Source organism: Pogona vitticeps, chromosome 1 (assembly GCF_051106095.1).
Source record: "Pogona vitticeps strain Pit_001003342236 chromosome 1, PviZW2.1, whole genome shotgun sequence".
NCBI lineage: Eukaryota > Metazoa > Chordata > Lepidosauria > Squamata > Agamidae > Pogona > Pogona vitticeps.
This window is the reverse complement of record NC_135783.1, coordinates 70346683-70367443: the sequence shown is the minus strand read 5'-3', so window position 1 is coordinate 70367443 and position 20761 is coordinate 70346683. Positions and strand designations below refer to the sequence as shown.

The 20761-nt window shown below is 39.6% G+C and overlaps 1 protein-coding gene across 7 annotated transcripts in view; it reads left to right on the top strand.

Moving 5' to 3' along the window:
• ARID1B (AT-rich interaction domain 1B) overlaps positions 1-20761 on the top strand; it is a 475555-nt gene that overhangs the window by 420401 nt on the left and 34393 nt on the right. For 4 of the 7 annotated variants that reach the window (XM_072994953.2, XM_072994947.2, XM_072994930.2 and 1 more), the window contains 4 exons: positions 1867-1973; positions 2709-2867; positions 13754-13963; positions 16717-16921. In XM_072994953.2, the coding sequence (XP_072851054.2) occupies positions 1867-1973; positions 2709-2867; positions 13754-13963; positions 16717-16921 (681 nt within the window). The remainder of the gene's footprint in view (positions 1-1866; positions 1974-2708; positions 2868-13753; positions 13964-16716; positions 16922-20761) is intronic. The other 3 variants (XM_072994937.2, XM_072994944.2, XM_072994941.2) reach the window with 3 other exon arrangements.

The following is a 20761-nucleotide window of genomic DNA, read 5'->3' as shown; positions in this document are numbered from 1 at the left end:
GAGAGCTTTAAAATCCAAGGGCTACACTCATTCCTAAATACAGCTTTGGAAGCCAAGGTAAAGCTCTGAGAAGGGGACTCACATAATCTAAATAATGAGATAAGTTCATAATTTTGACAGTGCAGCTTAGAATATAGTTTAGAATATTGAGGCATGTCTACGAGCACCTGAGGCAATTCTAAAACTATTGCTGCCCCTAGTATGAACTTTTATGATCTGATAAGCTGTAAAGTTAAAAGCAAATAATATATAATCAATCCTAAGTGAGTTTTACAATAGGGAGCATAACATTCCCACTGTTTGTAGTATATGAACACACACGTTTGTAAGGGGGGAAAGGAAGCACACTGGCTGAAATCAAGTTAGTAAGCCATAAATAGAGTAGGCCCATTAAATCAATGGCATTTAAAGAGGAATTGACTCACCAAATTCCTCTGATTCAGTGGGCCTACTCTAGTTGTAACTTACTACTGGATTTCAGCCAGCGTGTATTTTCAGTCTAAATGCTTCTTTTTGCTTTCAAGTTTGAGATGGATAATTCAGGAGAAGTGAAATAGTGACTCTGTACTGTGTTTTTCACACCTTCAAAATACTGGGAAGAAATTGAACATTCCTTTGACACACCTCTGTAAAGTGACTGCATAAGTGTTACTTGAGCAAGAATTATCAGTATTCAGTAGTGCTCCCAGCTGACTTTTCTAAACAAGAAAAGAACTGAAATGCCCATGTCAGCTGTGGAGCAGATCTACAGAATAATTTACAAGTGAAAAATGTGGCTTCAGTTGACGGTGTTGCAGGTCTGGGATTTGGTAACAAAGAGGCTCAGAGAAATATTATGTGATATTTTACAGTGTAATCGTAAGGATTTTATTGTGCTTCAGGTGACATACCACAAGGGCCAATTCAGACCTTTATTAGTAGGAAGAGCTGACGGAAGAATCATACTCACTTCTGATTGTCTACTAATAAAGCCGCATCTGAGTGAATGGCAAATAGATTTGACCCATGAGGGACTCCATAATTTTGGTTCACAGTACAACTCTGCCTGTAGGACAGATCTGTGCATTGGTGAAAGGGACATTAAGGAAAGGAGAGAGTGCGTGTTGTGCTTTTCATTCCCCTTGCGAAGTAAACAATCACAGTCACTTAAGTCAATAAACAGTGACATTTCACAGGAAGATGTGGAGGAACCATTTCTAGCAGTGGCTGTGTGGAAAACTATGAAGAACACCCTCATGAGCAGCAAATCTTTCATTTGTTTTGTTGCACCAGATGGCTAGAAAAATCTCCCTTGCCTGTGGATACGCTCCAGGGTGCTATTTTATATGTCACAAGTATACCTAATCCAGTCATTGTTAATGCTAATAATCATAGTAACTCTTCAGTAGCGTCAGTGCTCACGGTTCATGGCTGAATTCCTCATTTGAAGCTGGCATACATAATGAAAACCATAGTAATGATAAAGATATTCGTTCCTGCAAACATAAATCAAAGAATTAAACATTGCTTACCAATCCACATGTCATGGATTTGTGATTTGCCTAATGAAGTTCATTGTATCTTTTCAGCAATAGCATGGTAGACATAAAATAGCTTGGAATTATGCTGCTGTCAGTAGTTAATCATATGATCATTTGCAAAAAAAACCCAAGGTCTTAAAATGTGTTTTAACAGCTATGCTGAAGCTTTGATTCAACAACATTTCCTCCAGTAGACATCTAACACATAATTCAAACTTAATTCTAAATGTATGTCTAGCCCTCCCTTAAAGAAGGAGTGGTGGTATTTTCTACATTGTTGCCCCACTGATTTTTGAGAGGAAGAAACTGACCTTCATGCTAAACCGTATCTCCTGTTTTTGATTAGCACCTATGGGTCTTGCAGATATGATGACTCCAGGAGAGTCCAAATTGTCCATTCCTCTCAAACCAGATGGAAAAGAAGAAGGGCCTCCTCAGCCTGAGAGCAAAAAGGTATTTCCCTCACTGCATGTAATGTTTGTCTGGCGCAAGAGAACGCTGCTCTGTTGTCTTTCATTCTCTGATTTGAGCTTGCCCTTTTCTGTTGTATCCTGCATGCTCTTCTCCATTGACGTGCAATCTATTTTTTTAATGTTTTTTCTTCCCTTCCCTTCATTGTATGGATCTGAAAGTTACTAGTTCTTATGGCATTTAACTCGCAGGGGTGGGGGGACCTCAGCAAAATCTTGTGTGGGAATTCAGTGTGACCGCTGGGTGGTGAAACAACAGGTCTTAGCTCCACCTTTATACTTGCAGCCATTTTTCTCTATCTTCAGTTTTGGCTTCCTGTTTTGGCCGTTTCAGCAGCAGCATATTTAATATTTTGCTTTCCTGCCTTATTTGATAAAAATAAGGTGAACAGCTTTAATTATTTTTCTGTCTGTCTGTCTGTCTCTCTTTATCTCATAAGGGGAAACCCATGCTTGACACTCCATTTAGCTTGAAGGAAGCATGGGGGCACAGTGACTTTAGCCAAGCATCCAGCAAACTTTCCAAAATCTATTAATGTTGTTTTAATACTTATATATTATATGTGTATGTTTTTCTGTATGTGTGTGTGTCTCTGTTTGTTTATAATTTAAATAGTTAAAAGAAAAATTTGTCAATTTGTTAAATTGGATGTAATTTTTTTCATTTTTAATAAAGTTTGCCCTGCCTTTGTCCTTTTTTTTTATTCCTCTACCACAGGATAGCTACAGCTCTCAGGGTATTTCTCAGCCCCCAACCCCAGGCAACCTGCCAGTCCCTTCCCCAATGTCCCCAAGTTCTGCTAGCATCTCCTCATTTCATGGAGATGAAAGTGATAGCATTGGCAGCCCAGGCTGGCCAAAGACTCCATCAAGCCCTGTAAGTGGCTCTGGCTTTTGTTTTTTCTTTTTGCTGTTTTGTACATATTATATTTTAAATGCTTGCTTGTTTGTTTTGCAGATTATTTTGTTGGTTATTTATCCATTAAAAGGATTTCATTTCTTTGTAATGACAACAAAAAGACTAAATTCTGCCCTTAGTTGTGAATGTCAGCTCATCCTCCTTTTGACTCTGCTTTTGCTGGGAGTGGAGCTTGCTTGGCTAAGGGCAAAGTTTGGTCCAGGCCATGTTTTTTTTTTCCCAAAAAAGAAAAAATTACATTGTGTGTTATTCACAGAAGTTTGCTTTATTTGTAATACAGCAGATGTTGTGAAGAAAACATATTTCTCATAATGCATCAGCTTACAGAGCATGCTAACTGTGTTAAAGACATTCTGTTTTAGCTACAGGGCCCAAACTCTTTGCAAAAATGTTGTATTTCACTTTGGTGAGTACCATAATAGTCTAGAAACATAAATAAAATTCTCCTTTCTTAAAAATTATGAAATCTCAGTGTAAATTAACAGTTTAGCACAATCATATTTTCCAAATTCTAAATGGAGTTGGCACTATAAAAATACTAAGCAGGACAAAGTGTTGATCTGAATCCAACATCATGTTAGTACAGTAGAACTTTCTTCCACTCCCCTTCTCTTTCTCTTCTACCCTGTATGCCATTCACAAAAGAACTGCTGAGGGCTTCACTACTCTCTAAAACAGACTTCTGGGGTTCACAGAGGGAGGGCGGAATTGCCCTCTCACTATTCTACTGACAAAAACTGCCATCCAGCATGAGATACTGGATATAGAAAGTTACTTTTCATACAGAAAATATGTGTGTCCATGCATTCTTCAAAGACCCAAATTCCTATTCAGACAACAGTATTGTTAGAAAAATATTTAGTAAAAAGATTCAAACACAGTCCTTAGAATATTACAAGCATTGACTTGAATTACATTGTTATGTTAGAATACGAAAATGTTCAGTTCTTAAGGAAATGTTGCTTTCTTGCAGCATGAAGAACAAAGAGTTCTTTTTATCAACCACAATGTTCATTTAACATGCTAGAGTATCCTGAGCGACACTCTGGATTCAAGGCCATCTAATAAAAGGGATTCCTCATAGGGGCAAGAGGGAAAACTACTGTACAACAGAAGGAGGGTTTCTAATAAGAAGAATCCTAAAAAGATTGTTAGCATCTGATGTCACCAGGTAGATGCCTCAGTCAGGCTCGAAATCATTTTTGTTATCTGTAGTGTTCAGCATGGTGACTTACCCATCTTCTGTTTATAGCAGTGTTTCCCAACCTTGGGTCCTCAGATGTTCTTGAATTCTAAAATTCCCAGATGCCTTCAACTCTACCTGTGCTCACCAGGATTTCTGGGAGTTGTCGTCCAAGAACATCTGGGGAATCGTGATTGGAAACTACCCGTATTTTTCGCTCCATAAGACGCACCGGACGTTAAGACCCACTTAATTTTTAAATACCGAAAATTAAAATAAAATAAAAATATATAAACAGAGCAAGTCCCACACTGGGACTGCCAAAAAAAAAATCACCAAAACACAAAGCAACATAGAAACATACCCCCCAGCCCAAACCTACCCTCCAAAACCCACCCAGAACATTTTTTAAAAGTAAAAAGCAGCAACTAATTTTTAAATACCAAAAAATAAAGTAAAAATAAATAAACAGAGCAAGTCCCATGCTGGGACTGCAAAAAAATTACCAAAACACAAAGCAACATAGAAACAAACCCCCAGCCCAAATCTACCCTACAAAACCCACCCAGAACATTTTTTTTAAAAGTAAAAAGCAGCACCTTACCTCCTGGAGGTCCTCAGAAGCCAGCGATGGTGGTGGTGGGGGACCCCCACGGGGCCTGCTGAGGCCTCTGGAGGCCTCGGAAGCCAGCGATGGTGGCGTGGAGGGGACAGTATTTGCTCCATAAGACGCATACACTTCTCCCCCCCACTTGTTTTGGGAGAAAAAGTGCATCTTATGGTGCAAAAAATACAGTACTGGTTTATAGTGCCCACGTACAACCCTTAAGGGACGTGGTGGCGCTGTGGGCTAAACCGCAGAAGCCTGTGCTGCAGGGTCAGAAGACCAAGCAGTCGTAAGATCGAATCCACGCGACGGAGTGAGCACCCGTCGCTTGTCCCAGCTCCCGCCAACCTAGCGGTTCGAAAGCATGCAAATGCAAGTAGATCAATAGGGACCACCTCGGTGGGAAGGTAACAGCGTTCCATGTCTAAGTCACACTGGCCATGTGACCACGGAAGATTGTCTTCGGACAAAACGCTGGCTCTATGGCTTGGAAACGGGGATGAGCACCGCCCCCTAGAGTCGAACACGACTGGACAAAAATTGTAAAGGGGAACCTTTACCTTTACCTTTTTACAACCTTACATCTTTATTGACATTGACAGAGAAACATGAACTATCAAGTTCTTAGAAAATATGGGCCTAAATCCAACACAGTACTTCCAATACTATCAAGATTTTGGCCCTGTTCCCTTGTAGTCTTTTCCATTGTTGAAGACCTGCTCTGGATGGGTTTTCAGCCTTTTGGTGGGCTACATGTGGCTAAATAGGGTACCCTGTAGCTTTCAACCTCTCCAACACCTTCTGTAATTTGTTTTTTAAAAGGGGGAGTTATATTTTTTTTAAAAAAAAAACTTTTTTACTTGCCTTATGCCCCTGGAGGATAGGGGGGGGGGACAAATCTTCCATGTCCTTGGGGTCTGAAGCACACCTGAAGCCCCTCATGCTTCCCATTGTTGTGTACATTTTTGTAGGCCTCTAGAGAGTGCAGGGAAGCCTTTCTCTATTAAATTTTATCATTTAACCAATTTTTTCAGTGAACAAAAAAAATTATAGAAACCTTTACAAAAAATAATAATAATGAAGATTAGTCTTTTTGGCCAAACCCCTCCTCTTTAGCTCCTCCCCTTGGGAGTGTAGCCATCAGGTTGGCAGCAGACCTGAAAAGGAGCTTTCAACACTTCTGAGGTCACCCACTTCTGCACAGGACATAGTGGAAGAAGATAGGGTTGCACTACACATAGCTGCTGTTTCATTTAAAGCTACATGTTCACCTTAATTTTTTGTTCGCCTTATAGAAAATAAAAGAATATGTTGTCTTGAGGATATTCAGTATTTCCAGTGAAATTCTATAAAATTATATTGCTGTCTTCTTCTCACTGGACAAAATAAGTACCAACCCAAAAATCCAACGCAAAAGGCTTTCACTGCTTTTTAAAATAAATACATTGTGTTTTTAAAGATTTTCCGAGAACCCTGCTCAAATTCCTTTGTATTTGATAGGAAAATATTGGCAAAAGTAGAAAGGAGCTAGTGAAAGAAAGAAATGGAGGAATTATGTATAGTGTTTAGCATAGTTGACCATCAGTCAAGAAAATGACTTTGGGTCTCAGAAGGCATCTGGTGATTTTTGTTCCAACTGAAGTTAGATATGGCAGTATCTGAAATCACATCTAAATGGACAATTCCACAAACTTGGCTTCTATTGGATTTTCATTAGTATTTTATTTTTTTCCTTAAGTGGGGACTGGGAGGCATTAAGTGCATAAACTGTCGATTCTTTTAAAGATTTCTGGAAATGCAGCTCTTTGGGGTAAAATATATGTATTTGTAAGTTCTTTAAGCTATTATTCATCCCCAGGGAATCTGTTTGAAATGGCATATTTTGTTTCTATGTATATTAAAAGGAATCACTTTGGACATTTTGGATAAAAGTGGTGGGAGGAATTAATTCCTGTTTTCAATTTAGAATAAACACTTTTCTCTTCAGATATAATTTATAGTAATTGATCTAAACTTTTACAGAACAAACATCTTTAAAAGTTCTAGGTTATTAGAAAACATAAATAACTTAGTTTAGGTATGCAGACTAAACTAAGTAGTGAAAATTATTTCAAAGAAGTAACTTTAGGACCAGAATGTAAATCTGTATACTATTAGAATTTCATAGTATAGTATCTCTAGGCTATCACGTAAAGATACTATCAAGTGTTACTTACCACAGCAGTTATCCAATCTTTGATTTTTATAAGAGCTTGTAGCCTAATATACTTTATATCAACTGGCTGGTATATGTATCAAACTTTGTAGCCATTATCTAACTAAATTTAAATACTGAATAATTTCCATCAGTGAGCAAATTGTAACACTAATATTGTTGCTGCTAAGTATCATTACATCTCTCTTTTATGAAGACATTTAATTTGGAATTTTAATTCAAATTGAAGAAAAGATGTGCAAAACAATTCTAACTAGAATGGGGAAAGTAAATGACAGGCAGGACCTCGGCACCACCACTTTCAAGGTCTTGCTTGCATTGTCAAGGGAGAGAGTATTTATCTTCTAAGAAAGGCAATCCTCTCCACGTGCCCCCCATTGGTTTTTATGGCAGAAAGAAACGACACTATTTGTTGTGAGTACAGAAACTGAAAATGTTACAATCCTTCACTGGAACTATCAGAAATATATACACAGATATCCAAATAAAACAAATAATTCTGAGTTTCCATCATAGGATAACCCCAAGAGATACACTCATTCCTGCTAGAGCCCTCTATCATATACAGGCCTCTGTCTGTGCACAAGCTGCTTGCCACAAAGAAGGTCATAACAGATATATGGAAGTAGTCAATGGCTGCAAAAAAAAAATGTTGACAGTCCTTTATATATCTGGTGAATGTCCAAGTATTCAGACTAGTGAATGTGGGCAATGTTGTAAGGGCCATCAGTGTTCAATAATTTAATTTCATAAATTTCATCTATATTTACTAGATCTATTCAAGATAGCCAGCAGTCACTTGGGATAAAGGACAGACTCTCCACTTTGGACATTTTCAATAACATGCACAGATTACAGAACAATGAGTATTTTCCTAGTTCTTGCAAAGGGAGGGTGTGAGGGTTCAGCTTTAGGCTTCTCTTTCAGTTCAAAGAAATTAGTAGATTTTTGTTGCTTCAAAACAGGTGAAAGATTTATTGGTGTATTTAACAATAAACAAGTGTCTATGACATGATTATGAGTCTTTTCTCCTTCTGCCACCGGGTCTGGAAGTGGTCTCCAATCTTCTAACAGGAACGGGTTGCCATAACTATTGTTCCATGGTCCCGGTAAATCAGCAGGGACCCAGTCTTTCACGGTCTGCCCTGTCAAACCTTCCAGCAAGGGTACGGTCTCGCCAGTCCACAGGGTTCGTCCCTCAGGGTCTCAGTCCTCCCAGGGTCCTCCCTGTAGTTCTTCTTCCTCATATCTCTTAATTCTCCATTCTAGCCTCTCTCTCCTTTCTCTCTCTGCTCTGTCCTTCTCTTCTCTCAACCTCCTCCTCCACTCTCTTGCCTTGGCTTCTCCCCAATAAGAGGGTCTGGGGGAATCTCCCTTCTTCTTCTGTAATCCGCCTCTTCTTTAGGCACTCTGAGCCTCAGTCATAATCCTGCCCAGGGATCCTCCATCCACACCCATTCCCAGCCTGGCGGCAACTGACTCTTCTTCCCTTTTACCTCCCCTGTTCCTGCCTCAAACTCCACCCTCTTCTTCCTTTCTTTTCCCGCCTTTTCCTCCAGGACCTCTCTCATTGTCACACCCTGCAAGTTCTCAGTCAACTCCTCTATTTCTGTCCCTAGCTGAGCTTCTGCCGCAGGTTCTGGTGCTGGCTGGGGACTCTCCTTCTTATTCTTGTTGTGGGGAAAGGATGGCCTTCCAGCGAGTAGGGCATCCCTCTTGCCTTTTGTCTCACAGAGGGATATTAAGTCCTTTTTAAAAAAAAAAAAAACTCTTTTTCAATGACTTCTAAGGCCATACCATTGTAAAATTTGTTAATTGCATTCAAAACATATGGCAAGATCTTGACTAGAGATGGGGGTATTCGTATATGAATATACCCACACAGGTGGCATCAATGAGGGTCCAGCCCCATGGGGCTGGATGGTCCACTCACCGATCTGCCTTGGAAGGCGCAGTTCTACTAATGCCTCCGCATCGCACAATCCACTTGCCACTCCTGGCAGGATGCGGGAGGACAAGCCTCGCTGGAAGGTTGAAGAGTGGTGAGCGGATCGTGCGCTGCTGAGCCATTTGTAGAATTGCAACATCCGCGTCCGTGGCGGATCGGTGAGTGGACCCTCGTTAACGCCACCTGTGCGGGGATATTTGTATACAAATACCCCCATATCTAGACAGAATATATAGAAAATAAAGAAGATTGTGATGATAAGTGAAAAACTGATATGTTACATGTGTGAAAGTGGAAATGCTGTTTTCTCAGTCAGCATTGTTTTTCAGTTTTAGCTGTTTTAGGAAGTACTTGATGAAACAAGTGAGATATGGTAGTATTATTTCAGAAGCCTTCTTCTACCAATATTCTGGTTAGTTTTTCCTAGCTGCTTTACTTCAAAAGTAGTCTATATTTTCAGGAAAATCACTTGTAGTTATATTGATTATTTTTTATTGTTTAGTAGTTGTTGAACTAACTTCAGTATAATGTTTTACCTGTATTACGATACAAAATATACCAGAACTGTTATGGTATAACACTTCCTTTTGAACGAAGAGTCTGCTGTAGGTTGAATCTGGCAACATAAAACTACCATTACTCAATTTATGCTTGGCTGAGCAGTAGCATGTCCAAAACGTGAAATTTTTAATGTCTTTAGCCGTGGGGTGCGCACAGCAAAAAAAAGAAAAGAAAAGAAAAAGAAAACAAGTTCTATGGGAAGATTTTCCCTTTTTCTTCTAAAAGTTAATATTTCATTTTAAAGGAAAATTGCACCCACTTCACTGAGCGTGACAGTCTGAAAACTCCTGCAGTGAGAAGTCCTTCTTATCTTCTGTAAATTGTGATGCTTTCAGATTATGTTGTCACTTTGTGGCCTGTTGCCATTTCATTGAAAACCAACATTTCTTTATGTAGACAGCAAAGAAAAGAATGTGAACTTTTTTCCTTTCTTTGATACAGGATTAGATGAATAAGTATTTCACTGTGTAAAACCAAAAATCCATTTGGTCATTAAGGCTGAGTGTCTCTTGTATGAGACAGTTGGCATGGCAGTAGACTGAGAAAGTATTAAGGGGTATTTTAAACAAAGAATATTTATTGCCATTATAGAGCATTTGATATCACAAGAAAGAAAATATAAACATTAATTAACATTAGGACTGGTTGCCGTAATAGGTTATTCAGTCTTTGCTTCCTTCTGAGTATCCCTACTCCTATCTGCATACTTTAGAAAATTATGTACAGTGGTGCCTTGACTTACGAACTTAATCCGTATTGAAATGGTGGCCGTAAGTCAAAACGTTCATAGGTCAAAGCATCATTTCCCATAGGAATGCATTGAAAACTGATTAATCCGTTCTGGCTGAAGAAAAAATTACCAAAAAATAAAAAATAAAAATAAACAGAGCAAGTCCCACACTGGGATTGCAAAAAAAAAAAAAAAAAAAAAAATCACACACAAAAAAATTAAAATAAAACACCGCAAGCCCCTGGGGCTGCAAAAAATTAAGCAAATCCAAAAATAAACAGAAGCATAACCCCACCAGCCAATCCCACCCTGCAAAAGTCCCAAAAACAGTTTAAAAGCAGCACCTTACCTCACCATGAGGCCTCCTCTGAGGCCTCCCAGCCATGGACAGCCACGCAGGCTCCACCACTGCCAAAACCGCGGTCAGCGGGAGCCCTCCGGGACCCTACCCAGCCTTCCTCCACCGTGGCGCAGGCCCATGCGCCCAAAACCACCACCACCCCGTAACCCCCCGGGAGCCTACCTGGCCTTCCTCTGCTGCTGCGCAGGCTCACCGGCCCCAAAATCACCATCAATGGGAGCCCTCCGGGAGGCATCCCGGGCTGCCACCGCTGCCCAGCTGGGATGGGTCCTCGCCTCCTGGCCTGAATCTGGTTCCCGGAGTCTGGCCAGGAAGCGAGCAGCGCGGGCGAACCCAGTACTGGGAGCCAGAGCCCGGCTGGGATGGGTCCTTGCCTCCCGGCCGGACCACCGCCACCACCACCGCGCCACATCCCTTTTCCTAGCTGTTGGGGCGAAAGAGCTACAAAGAAGCAGCCTCTTTTGCCACCTACAGTTAGAAATGTGAATTTCACGCCTTTTCCCCCCTGCCTTTTTCCATTCGTAGGTCAAAGCTCCGTCCGGAAGTCAAAGCAAAATTTTGCCGCCGGAGCTGTCTGTAAGTCAAATTGTTTGTAGATCAGGTCGTTCGTAAGTCAAGGCACCACTGTATTTATTTGATTTCCCCCTGCATTTCTCCCCTAGTAGGGGACAAAGGCAATACCCCAAAAAATTATAATCAACAACTAATTAAAACAAACCAATTAACATTTTAACCAATAATATGCAGATATTGAAAAATTATAAATCAGATTTCAAAAGGCATTCTCTGAAATTGCTTGCTGTTTTATTTCATTTTAAAAACAATTTAATAAAGGTATAACACCTAAATTATGGAGATGCACCCCTCCCATGCTTTGTGTCCAGAGACTGATGAAAACGCGCATGCACACGCACACACACATACATATATATCTTAGAACTTGCCTTTCTCCTCAAGAGGATCAAAGGTGGTTTGCAATATTAAAAACAATATAAAAACTGGAAGGGAGAGAGAAAAACAAAGACAAGAACACAACAGCAGCCCAGCCAGTCACTGTGAAAAAGTCCTCCTGAAAATAAAGGTCTTTGCTTGCCTATGGAAGGACAGCAAAGAGGTGGCCAGTCTGACAGAGTTTGGGAGCAGTGACAGAGAAGGCCCTCTTTCATGTCCCCTCTCTGCCCTGACACCTGTGAGGATGGCAGGGCAGAGAGAAAAGGCATATCAGCACCAGTAGTATTGCAGAACATGCCCTGCTCCTGCCACAGACCTGGAAGCAGCCAGAGAACTCACTATGGCAAATGGCCAGCCCTCCAGAGCAGGTTAGGGGGAAGGAGCCGGCCTCAGCTGTTCCACCAGTATCGACCACAGCATCCAGCCCTTACTCTCCTGTTACTACTTTTAATTTGCATCCTTCAAACAAAATTAAAGGCCAGTAATTAATAACTGTGCTTTTTAAGCTAAACATACTACAAACAGAGTTGATATTGCCCTTAATATCAGAATGTGAAAGATAGTATCACACAGATGAGGTATTATTTCAAATAAATTCCAGTTCTGCCTGAAGGACAAAAAAGTTTTCACAGACAGGGTTACCTGGTTAATTAAGAACAACAGATCCAATACATGCAGAGTCAAACTTCTAAAAAGTCCCACTGATTTCAGTGCACTAATTTTAGGCTCATTTAAATCTCCCATGAAATCAGTTCTTATGTTTCTAGTGTTCACTGACAATAATTAACTGTGGAAATCAACTCATTGACTTTTAATATAGAATGAACTCCATGTTTCACATTTGGAGCTGGAAAGCATTTAAACCAAATGCTGCAGAAGACTACTTTTATAGGTAGCTTAATTCAGGCAATGTGTTGTTAGTTTTCTGCCAGTTTAAGAACTCAGCAGACTAAGATGCTGGTTTACAAAATGGAAACCAGAGAACAGTATCAGCGCTGCCAAGTGGAAAGGCACATAGTGCACTTGAGAAGTATTGTTGGCTTTATGTTTTCCTCAGTGGAAAGAGAAGAGCTCTTTCTTGAGGCAGGCAACAAGGTGGAGTTTTCCCTTGATTTGCACTTCCCCATCCAGTCCTCAGAGTCACTTGTCACACTGTAGCCCTCAAACATCTGGCACTGAATAGAAAGTGGTCCTGAACTTTGCAAGGGGGAAAGATAATGGGAGAAAATAACTGCTCTGTCCCTATCTTCCAATACTAACAGAGCTCCATAGAATAATTTGATTCAACCTTGTAAGATAAGAACATAAGAAGAGCCCTGCTGGATAAGGCCAAGGGCCCACCTAGTCCAGCTTCCTGCCTCTGGGAGCACATGAGACAACTAGAAAGTGGTTGGACACATATGACACCAAATATTTATCTCAGTGGTAAGGAGTTCAATCCTGTTCATCAGCACTCCAAGCCTGAAACACCCAAGAACCCAGAACCCTGGATCTACTCACATCAGAGGTGGATAAAGTGGCTTCCCCTAGATATTTTGGATTACATCACCTGGTTACTGGCCATTTTGGCTGGAATTTATGATAGCTGTAGTCCGAAGTATTTGAATGAAACTATAGCAAGGGCCTGCTTTTTGGTTTAGAGGAGCATCCAGGAGCAGCAGTTCTCCTTTTGTGAATTTAAAATACAAATGTTGCTGAGGAAAGAGCCTGAAGGGGATCCAGAGGCTGCAAAAATAGGCCATATTTATAAAACTTGTTTAAATTATCAGTATTGACTATTTTTTTACCCATTTTTCAATGAGCAATGCCAAAAAGGAGATTTGGCAAAAAAAAGTTTAGACCTCTTCAAATCTAACATTGTTTGTTTTAAACCTATAATGTCGGGGGTGGGAGTTATTTTCTGATGTTTCTTGAGGTATTTTAAGGTGGAAGGTCAAGTGATCATTTTGGTTGGGGGATTTCTTGTATGTTACATGTAAAATGCATAATTTAATATAAACTATTTGTGACAGGCATCATCATATACTTGCCTTCTGAGATCCAAAGTTCATCAAAATGGACAAAACATAAATAATAAACTTGGGAGTTTGGGCCCTTTTATAAATAAGAAAAAACTACAGCATGTGATAGAATGTATTGTTTGTGCCTGAACTAGTAGCCTTCATTCCTGACTGTTGTGTGATAGCTTTAGTTTAACATCCTCTTTTTTGTCACTGTTGTGAATTTCTTACTCTCTTTACTCTTCTTGTCCCTACCCCAAATCTATTTTTGAAATGTCTTTGCTTTAGAAATCAAGTTCCTCCACCACAACTGGAGAGAAGATCACAAAAATGTATGAGCTAGGAAATGAACCAGAGCGCAAAATGTGGGTGGATCGCTATCTCAACTTCATGGAAGAGAGGGGGACACCTGTGGCTAGTTTACCTGCTGTAGGCAAGAAGCCCCTGGATCTTTTCAGACTTTATGTCTGTGTTAAGGAGATTGGAGGTTTAGCCCAGGTGAGATAAAATTAATTGCCTTTTAATTATATCGTATATGTTTGTCACTGCAAGAGAAGGGGAGAGCACACTCAAAATGGCACTGCCTTTGCTCAGATATAAGCTCTTATGGCAAGTCTTTAAGTTAAAACACACACACATCTGCCCATTGCTCTTGTGCTTTCCTTAAGTAAGGAGGAGAAAATAAAAGACTGGGACTTGTGTTAAACTTTTAAAAATTCACTGTGTGTAACTTCAAGGAAAGGTAAAATGTTTATGAAAATGTTGACAATGTGTTGTTACTTGACCTCCTGTCTTACAAGATTTATCAACCTAAACAAATGCAGGAATGAATTACTATATACTGTATGTGTATATAATATTTTTCAGTGACACTTTCGTTAATTGTGACAGTAATCTGTAATGAGGGGTTGTTTAGTAACAAGCATGAAAGTAAACGTAAGAGTGAATTTCAGCCGTGTCAAATAAAGGGAAAGGGTGAAGAATAAAATATGTTGTGAACTGAAGCAGCTCTTTTCTAAGGCCATTATTGCAGTACATCTACTCGCTCTTACCACAAAAGAAGGGACTGCAGGATATGGTCTGTAGCTGAGTGATGTCTTGCCTGCTCATCAGTGACAGTGCTGATAACACCAACAAGCATTTATCTTGGTTTGGTTGCTGCTAGTCACACCATTTCCTTGGGTGGCATCATCCAGAGGAACTAATGTCTCTTATATCCCATTGGGTGATGTCACTCAAGCAACCCAGACCTGACAAATTGTCTACCTTGCCAGCCTCTCTTTTCTGTTTTCCCTGTCATCAGCCATCATCATTGTCATATGCTGTCAAGTTAATTCTGACTTAAAGCAGCTTTTCCAGGGTTTCTAGATACAAAGTACTCAGAAGTGGTTCACTTCTTCCTTCTTGTGGTACCTTCCTTCTTGTGGTACCCTGTGACCATGCATTTTTCCCAAGGTTACACAGGTGGCATGGCATTTAGCCCCATCAGCCTTGGGGTGTGTGTGGAATCTCACCTCCAAGGAGGCAGGATGGTAATTCGGAGACTCCAACCCTAAATTCCTTAATATTGGCTCTCCTGTCTCACAGCATCTTTGGACTTCACTTCCTCTCTGAGAGTTTCCAGATACAAATTCTGAGGCAATTGGTATGCAAAAAGAATTGCATGAGCCTTTAAAAATGGTAATTTGTGGAATTGGTTTCTTTTTTAGCTCCTGAAATACTATGAAATACATTGAGGAAATTTATGGAAAGGTTTCTTTTTCCTATTCTTCACTCTGTTTTACCACTTTGTCTAAGGACCACTGCTCTTCTAGGTTTATTGGGCACTTCCTTGAAGGCCGTATATACATTTGCAGAAGCTACAACCATTGATAATGTCTTCTATTTTTACAGCTTACATAAAACAAGAAACTCTAACTATATGGGATGAAATCTGATTAGTATTTGATTCCAAAAGGCAATTTGGCTTCCATAGCTTTGAGAGCTTCATGCAAAAGAGAGTTCAGATTGAAGCTGTTAAGCTGACTGTAATCCTGAACATGCTTATTTCTAAATAAATTTCACTGAAATCAATGGAACTGATTTTCAAGCAAATATCTGTAGGAATAGAATTCCCATTTAATTTGTCAGCCAACATATTTTCTAGAGCAATATTGCATCAAATAAGTTCTGTGTGACATACTGCCCACTTGACAAATCACTCAAGGTGGTTCTGTTCAATTTAATTTCATCAATAAGACAGAATACTTGTATTTCAGCCAATTTTAGCTCTGTGATTGAGCACCTAAAAATCCCCACTCTGTATTGTGAGGGGAAAAATCTGTGAGAGAAATCATTCAGTATGGTTTTGTGTGCCAGCAGGGCAAACACTTGTATAACAATAATTACTTCAGCACACTTTTCCAGGACAAAAAGCAAAACATACATTTGAGTATGCAATGATGTCTGAACATTCATGTCTATTTCATCATGTGCATATGTGTTTGGAAGCTGTTACATACTATAGCTTTTGAGTATATACATTTTCCTACATATTGAGCTGCAAAAAATTGTCATACATACAGTCTTTAGAGTGCAATATTATTCCCATTAGTTGGAGGACTTGCAATTAAAACACTCACAGAATTGTTCCAGTGCATTCAAAATAAATTGTAATTCATATTGGAGATTACTGATCTCCCTTACAAAAGGCCCTGGACTTGTAGCACTTCAGTGGGGAATTATTGAGTAGACAATGCTTTAGCTCCTGGCTATTTTTAGGGAGAAACTGCCATTCATATCTGTGTCAAAGTGCTTAAATAGTGAAATAACAGCCTTATTATTGCCATGTTAAATTAGTTTTTTGAAGCTGTTTTTCTATTAGTGCCTCAGTATACATTTGTGTGTCAGAGCGAATGAATACATATTAGATGGAAGATAAATTGCTTCATTGCACATCATAGCCCCCCTTCCCAAAGTGTAAAGAACAGAGAAATGGTATCAGATAGAAGATGCTTCCTTACAAACAGCACATTTTGCGTAACTATCAGCAGGTTCTTTAATGGCTTTATAAGTGTAAATGCTGTTTCTGCATTACTGACTGTGGGAGTAATGAGCATTAGTTAAAAGACTCAACAACAACAAAATTACAACATTAAGTGTTTGAGGTTTTGTTTTGTTTTGTTTTTTGTCTTCTGTCTTTAATCAGTCCACTTTACTGCAGTCCACTGATTCTGCTACTGTATTTATATATGCATGTATTTATTTGCTAGGTTAATAAAAATAAGAAGTGGCGTGAGCTGGCAACTAACCTAAATGTTGGCACTTCAAGCAGTGCAGCTAGCTCCCTGAAAAAACAATACATTCAGTACCTGTTTGCCTTCGAATGCAAGATTGAACGAGGGGAGGAGCCGCCACCAGAAGTCTTCAGCACTGGAGATACCAAGAAACAACCTAAGATTCAGCCTCCATCTCCTGGTAAGTAGAGGAACTGCAGAAACATAGGCTGTAATTTCCTGAAGGAGATGGATTTACAGAACAGCCCTTCTGAGCCTGTTACAGATGGATATTCCTGATGAACTTGTCACACTCTTGAATTAAATATACCTTAGCTGTCTTTGGCAACAGATAGAAACAGTTGCTTTGAAAGAGATTGCATATGCTTTCCTATTGACATTTGCAAATATATGCCTTGTGTACACCTACACTGTCATCATTTGTTCGCCTCTCTTCTGTAAAAAAAAAGGGGGGAGGGGGAATCAAGCTGATATTTAGTTTCAGAAAATGCTGTAGGAGTTTTGATGCAGATTTAACAAAGAAAATGCATTGCAGTTTGTTAAATCAAGCATTTGTGCACAAGTTAAAGATCTATTGGAGAACTCTTTAAACCTAATGGTAAAAAGTAGAACAGGAGTATTTGACATCCTTTCATTTACTATGGATCTGAAATAGAATCGCACTAGTAGCAGGCCTGTGAAATGGTTATAGTAAAGCACATTATAGTACTATGTGTTTTACTTGTGAATAAAGCTTATAGTATAGAGAACACCAGTATGTTTACAGGGGACATATTTTATTTGTTTTTGTGGTGAGAGCAGAATTACTCTGATGTTGCAGAAAAGTCAGGCTAGCAAAGGAGATTTTCGTTCTGAAGGAAGTAGAGATCTGGATGAGTACAGAAGGCAGGCATCTTAAAGAAATCACTACCTAAAATAAGTGGCTTGTTACCAGAACAGAATGGCATCTCCACACACACACATTTTTAGGTGAGGTATACCCCTTGTTCATCCCACAGGCCACACCTTCTATGTGAGAAGAGAGCATAGACACAAATAGGAACTGGGAGGGGGGGAGAGGTGGCAGGAGAAGGAAAAGGGAATGATGGGAACTGGGAAAAGTTCCTGAAGAAAGAGAATATATTGAGAGAAATGGTTTAACAGAAATGTCAGCATCTGAAATACCTGTTTTGATTTGTTTCATATATAATGCAGTATATAAGGAGTTGTAAATGTAGAAGAGAATCAGAAGATGAACTAGAAATCCTGTCCTGTTACAGCAAAGATGTTCCCATATTTGAATCGATATATCCCACAAACCTTAGGTCCTGGTGCTGGAACTGCCTAGTTTTGGAGAATTTTCCATAAGCAAGAAGAATCAATGTTCAGCATTTTCTTTCCCGACCAACTAACCCAGTATTTCATTCTCATCACCGCTGTTTACATCTCTGTACTCTGTTGGCAGCATGAAGCAAACAAATTTTGTGCAGAAAATTTTGCTTTACTTTTAAATTTTTAAAATTGTGTATAGTAGTAGTTGAGGTTATGTGTCATCAAATTGTTTCCAGCTTATGCAGCCCTATGAGCGATCTCCAAATTGTCCTGCCTCAACAGCCCCAGTCAGTTTACCTTTTAATAAATGGTGAAGCAGAGAAATGTCAGAGTTTGCAATTGTAAATGAACAAATCAGCAACATTGATTTCAATCTTTTTGGGCAGAATGGAAACTCTTTTTTTAAAAAAAACAGTAATACAGTACGGTTTAAGGATCAGAAATGGAAGTTTTGTTTTGTTTGGGGAGCAGAAAAGAGCGTGCCTGAATTGCAGGTTTATAGCAAGAAAAGCTTTCTCTGGGTGGAAAAATGTTAGTGCAATATGAACAATCCTGGTAACACAGAAATTTTGTGCAATCTGTAAGGACTGTGCTTCTAATTATAAGCATTTCTTCTTTTCCAACAGTTTATTGACCACTTAATATTTTTAATTGCACAGAAGAAATCATGTTACAAATCAGGTTGGCTGATTCTTTGTTTGCTTTTGGAGTAAAAAAAAGGTACTATCAACCAAGGACAGGAGAAAGAAGATGGTCAGTATTTTGATTTATACTCCTTTGAAGCGTGATTAAATCTTGCAGAGTCAATGAACAAAGAGATTTCTCATGAGCATACGGCAAATGAAGTAAAGGTTTTATATGCTGGACAAAATAATATTCTTCATTTTCCTCCTGCCAAATTAATTAACTGGATTTTGCATAAAATCAAATTTCACTTTATTTTTTTCTAAAGGATTACATTTGTATATTTTCAATCCTTGTTCACCCCCAAAAATATTGTGGAGTAAAGCAGGTATTGTCACATACAAGACTATTATGGCCAGAATCTCATTGCTGAAATAAAATTTCATAAACAAAATGGCACAGATTTGGGCACCAAATTGCTACTTGTTAACAAGTTGCTGATTGAATTTATGGGTGACTTTATCATTTCTCATTTATTTATGAATTTTCATTCATTTATTGAACGTATGTGTCACTTCCTACCACCAAAGGGGTACCAAAAAGTCTTACACAAAAGGGACAAAAAGAAACATTATAAGATAATTCAAATTCAGCAGAACTCTGAGCAGCAATTGATACCATTGATCATGGTATTCCAAGAATGCAGTGGAATCCCATTCACTGTGGGGAAGCTGTTGGAGACTGCAGAATGGAGGTTGGGGGAATATATTTCATTTCTGAAAATTGCCATGGCCAGGATGATTTCGTAAACACACCACGCACACATACTTCTAGTCCTGTGCTTCCCCATGATGAAATAGATCCCATGGCAGCCTTGGGACCTTTGGAGGGAATCAGAAACTTTTAATTTCTGAAAAATCACTAGGGCTAATGGTGTTTTCAGCCTTATGCAGCGTAGTTATGCAAAGAGGTTTTCACCAAGTGATTTTGCCAGGAGGAAAGTGGAGAGCATAATTTAGTCCAACATATACCATCTTTTTCCATGCATAAGATGATACCTTTGTCTAAAATCTTTAGACTAAAATTGAAGGTTGTCTTATACATGGAAGTAAGCTGAGGAGAGACCTGCATGATTGCGAAACTGCCCATACCTTGCCTCTACAAACAGGCTTCTTTCAATCACTAGCCTCCAATCATCAGCCTTATGTAACTGATGTCAGCTGATGCTGAACAAACCAGTTAGAATATACCTCTTTGGAGGTGGAGCATGTAGGCAGTGCTCAGATGCAACAGGGACTGGTTGTGTCCAAGCATTTTGAGCCCAGAGGCTGAATAAAGTGATATGCTCAAAGTTAAGTGTGATGCATAATATGACAGTGCTGGTATGTAAATGTTACCTTTAGATTAGGCATCCTTCAGTCTCTAGAGACTATGGTAACGTGCACTGAATAGAAGACTTGGAACAGCATCTAGCGTAGCTGAGGAGGCCAATTTGAGAGTGACAAATGAGAAGCCAATTTGAGAGTGACAACTTCCACACTGAAGAAAAATACAATCTGTCCCCTGTCCAGTTCCCTGATTTTGCTGCTTTGACTGCCTCTTGGACAGGTGTCTCTTTAAACTGGGAGAGGCCGTGATGCACCATCTGCCTGCAGGCTGAATGCTCAGATGTCAAAGTTTCCCATCTGTTGAAGTCCATTCCTAAGGCCTTCAGATCCCACTTGCAGATGTCCTTGTATTGCAGCTGTGGTCTCCCTCTGGGGCACTTTCCCTGCACTAATTCTCCATACAGGAGAGCTTTTGGAATCCAACCGTCAACCATTCTCATGACATGCCCAAGCCAACGTAGACGTCGTTGTTTCAGTAATGTATACATGCTAAAAATTCCAGCTCATTCTAGGACTACTCCATTTGGAACTTTGTCCTGCCCGGTGATACCAATCATGCATTGGAGACAACGCATATGGAACATGTTCAGCTTCCTCTCCTGCAGTGCACAACAGGTCCAGGACTCACTGTAGTACAGGAGTGTACGCAGGACACAGTCTATAGACCTGGATCTTGGTATATCCCGTCAGCTTCTTAT